The 3,744-nt window shown below is 34.0% G+C and overlaps 1 protein-coding gene across 1 annotated transcript; it reads left to right on the top strand.

Annotated features, from left to right (window-relative positions):
* Positions 1-637: 637 nt before the first annotated feature.
* On the top strand, positions 638-3,235 carry LOC112467595 (the record flags this gene model as incomplete). The annotated part of the gene is made up of 6 exons (XM_025036279.1): positions 638-871; positions 1,278-1,413; positions 1,576-1,698; positions 1,861-1,958; positions 2,509-2,746; positions 2,870-3,235. Coding segments are annotated over 6 exons (975 nt in total), but the record flags the coding sequence as incomplete, so codon positions are not given.
* Positions 3,236-3,744: the final 509 nt, after the last annotated feature.

The following is a 3,744-nucleotide window of genomic DNA, read 5'->3' as shown; positions in this document are numbered from 1 at the left end:
TCCAGATAGGGCCCAAAAAACTACGTTTTTAGAAACTTCTAGAAAACTTCCCCCCTTAAGATGCGTAGGAAGTTTGTGAGAATCTTGCGCGGGGGGTTCTGGATAATTTCGGGTATAAAAAAGGCGGAAAATGCGGCGAAGTGACACAGTTTTCGGCTTAGGGTCTGTTAATTTATTCTCGACTTTAATCGTTTTTCTAACTCTTATTCAACTTCACTGGAGAAATCGCGTTAGTCTCATCAAGTGAAACTGTAAGAGCAATACGATGTTTTCGCATCGAGGATTAGTGAGTAAACTTTTCTGACATATGTTTTACATTTATTTAGTATTTTTATGAGTTTTTAACTTCTGGAATTAAAACTTTTTAATAATAAAGCCATATGTCATCAACATTAGACAGAAATTTTGTAGAAATCAATAAAACGTTTATAATTTCTTTTCTGCATTTTATACTTTTCCTCTAAATCGATCTTTATATTAACAAAATAATATTTCATAGTAAATGCATAAATATGTAATGTCTCTTCTAATAATTTTAAATTATTAAATAAATAAATAATTTAGGGGACAAATTTCTCCCATATTGAACATCTGTTCGAGAATAATCTGCTTAAATAAGTTTCCTTAATCATTCCAGTTCTTAGCAGTGACAATCTCGTTAGCAAGCATCGCATTTGCCGGCGTCCTCGTTCAACCCGGCTATGAACATCAATACGATAGCAATCCACGCTATTTGCAACATCAGTCTGTTTCGCGGCACTGGATACGATCTCCGACTGAACAACATCGCGCGGAACAATTACCGGACCAAGAATCGACGCGATATCTCCCGGGAGTTCAGACAACAGAAAAAAATGAAGATCCAAAAGAGGTAAAGCGTAAAAGAATGGAAGAATCGAGGAGTAGAAAACAATTTATCTACCATATGGGCGGAGGCCGCTCTCTTCAACCCTTGATGAATTTATCCTCATTATCCTATTACTTGAACTGATGAAATGATATATGTTTCATTAACTTGACATTTGCAATATTTTATTACTATAATTTTATTGAAAGTTCAAATTTTATTTAATTTGATATTTTTAAATGTAATATTTAATTCGAAACACGTATATGTAACACCTAACAATTTGTCTTGTGCGACAAATATGTACGTCACTGTATTATTGACAAACAGCTTTTCTTGTTAATTATATAATACTGATATTTGTCGTGTTTTTGTACACGAATTGATCATGTAAGTTACTGAATATTTCATAAGAACGATATTTCTCCAGATAATACACAACCGAAGGAAAAGATCGGATCCTGCAAGCACCGAATCTAGTAAATCTAAGATTGTTGCACATGACAATGATGTGGCCGCGAAGTCGCCCTTAACTGACGTCAAACATTCTACAACCGATACTAATGGTAAATATTCAAAAGAACAAGAATAAAATTCGACATCTACAAATAATAATTCACCGCTTATCTTGAAAGTCGTGTAACAGCTTATACGAGTTCCAATGAAACGCGAACGTAAATTAACGTATCGGTATTAATGCGAATTCAATGTAAACTGTTTGATTACAGATAAGCGTGTAAAAAACTGTTCGACTAAGTATAACATCATATTATCCATTTTCCCATTCCTGGGTTTCACTATTTCATCAACAAACATAACACTTCCAGAACACGAGTCTGCCGATACTAATGGTAAATATTCGAAAGAACAAGAATAAATTTCGACATCTTCAAATAATAATGCACCGCTTATCTTGAAAATCGGGTAACAGCTTATACGAGTTCCAATGAAGCGCAAACGTAAACTAACGTATCGATATTAATGCGAATTCAATGTAAACTGTTTAATTACAGATAAGCGTGTGAAGAACTGTCAGACCGAGAAAAATTTCGTATTATCCATTCTCCCATTCCGGAATTCAAATATTTCATACACTGGATTTCCAGATAGGGTAATACACATTCTCCCATACCTGGGTTCAAATATTAAATTAACAAACATAACAATGAGACGTTAATTTTTATAAGCATATATTCTTCCTCCTTTGTCCGCTTGGTAGACGAACTTTTATACATACATATTCGATTTTCTAAATAAGGAATAAAATGTTTATTTCAAAATAAACATTTTAATAAGATCATGTTCTTTTCGTTACATTTTTAACATGCTATAAACCTTATCATATCATAAAACTCTAAATAAAAAACTATTTAGACTTACTCAAATTTATACATAATATTAGTAATCTTAATAATTTTACAGTGTTGGAAAATTTTTACAGTTTTGTTAAAAAAGATCCTTGTTAAAATTTTTGTGTAAAATAATCAACACATACATGTGTAGATTTAACATATATGCCTGCTATGTTAATTAAACTTTACAAATTTGAAATGTAAAATTGTTAAAATAATTTAAAAAATATGTTAAAGTAACACAATTTGAACGTATTTATTAAATGTGTTAAAATTTACAGAAAGAGTGTTGCTTTTACTCTGTAACAGAAACGGGAAAAAGCGGAGAATATTGAGTTACGGCGGAAACTCGCCGCCATAACTCAGCTACCGCCACTGCCATCATCATCCGCACAGTCCGCACAGCCGGCACTGGGAGCCCAATCAACATCGGCACCGGCAGCTTTATCAATACCGATAACGTCATCAACAACATCGATACCAATAAATATCGATGTTCCAATAAGTATCGATGTTGCAGGTTCAATAACTCCGCAACAAGCAAAACGTAAGTACAATCAATCTAAAAATAGCTAATTTTCGAATAAGATGGTAGTCAATCTTTTAGCGTTTTTGACTGGGCCCAGTTTGCTCGCTCTTTATTTCTAAAATAAATTTGTTTATTATATAGCTAAAAGAGGGCAGAGAGCCGGGAGAAATCGTGGAAGAGGAGGATTTCGCGGAAGAAAATTTCCGAGATTTCCGAGATTTCCGAGATTTCCGAAATTTCCGAGATTTCCGAGATTTCCGATATTTCCGAGATTTCGCGGACAATAAAATAGAAGGAGAACAAGAAGAACAATTAAAATGTACACACAAACAGTTTATTTGTAACACACGCACACATATACGCGCGCGCGCACGCACACGACACGACACGCACACGCACACACACAAATACATAGCAGAGAGGGTTTGGAGTCATTAACTACCGCGGGAGTGACAAACCGTGGGGTCCTTATTATCTCTGCTGTGACACATACACATCCAACCCTCCCCCCCCACACACACACACATATGCGTAAATTATTACACATATTAAAAAGTATATTGTAATCGTCGTTGTAATTGCATATAAATTCTATTTAAAATATATTAATATAAAATAAAATATGGATTGTTCACCAATTTGCATAGAATGCATACATACCTATATTTTTCTCTCTTTTCTATTCTCTTCCTCTTGCTTTTTTCTGGAAATTTTTTTCTACCTCATTTTTATTTTCTTCTGTAAGCTTTCGTTTCAGAATTTCAGTGGACCAAATGTACTCCGCGAACAATAACTAGATGCAACACAAGGAATTCTTCGAATACGGTTTAACCAAATTATATACGCCTCAACTTTCAAGAGCCGCGCCGTTTTAAGATAAAAATTATTATTGAAATTATCTTGCAATCTACGTTATTAAACACGAGGCATTCGAATTCATCACCATGATATTACCATCACATCGATAATAAATTTAGAAGAGAGAGAGAGAGAGAGAGAGAGAGAGAGAGAGAGAG

Source organism: Temnothorax curvispinosus, unplaced genomic scaffold (genome assembly GCF_003070985.1).
Source record: "Temnothorax curvispinosus isolate PA1 unplaced genomic scaffold, ASM307098v1 QBEX01017631.1, whole genome shotgun sequence".
Lineage (NCBI taxonomy): Eukaryota > Metazoa > Arthropoda > Insecta > Hymenoptera > Formicidae > Temnothorax > Temnothorax curvispinosus.
This window is presented reverse-complemented; position numbering and strand designations above follow the sequence as displayed.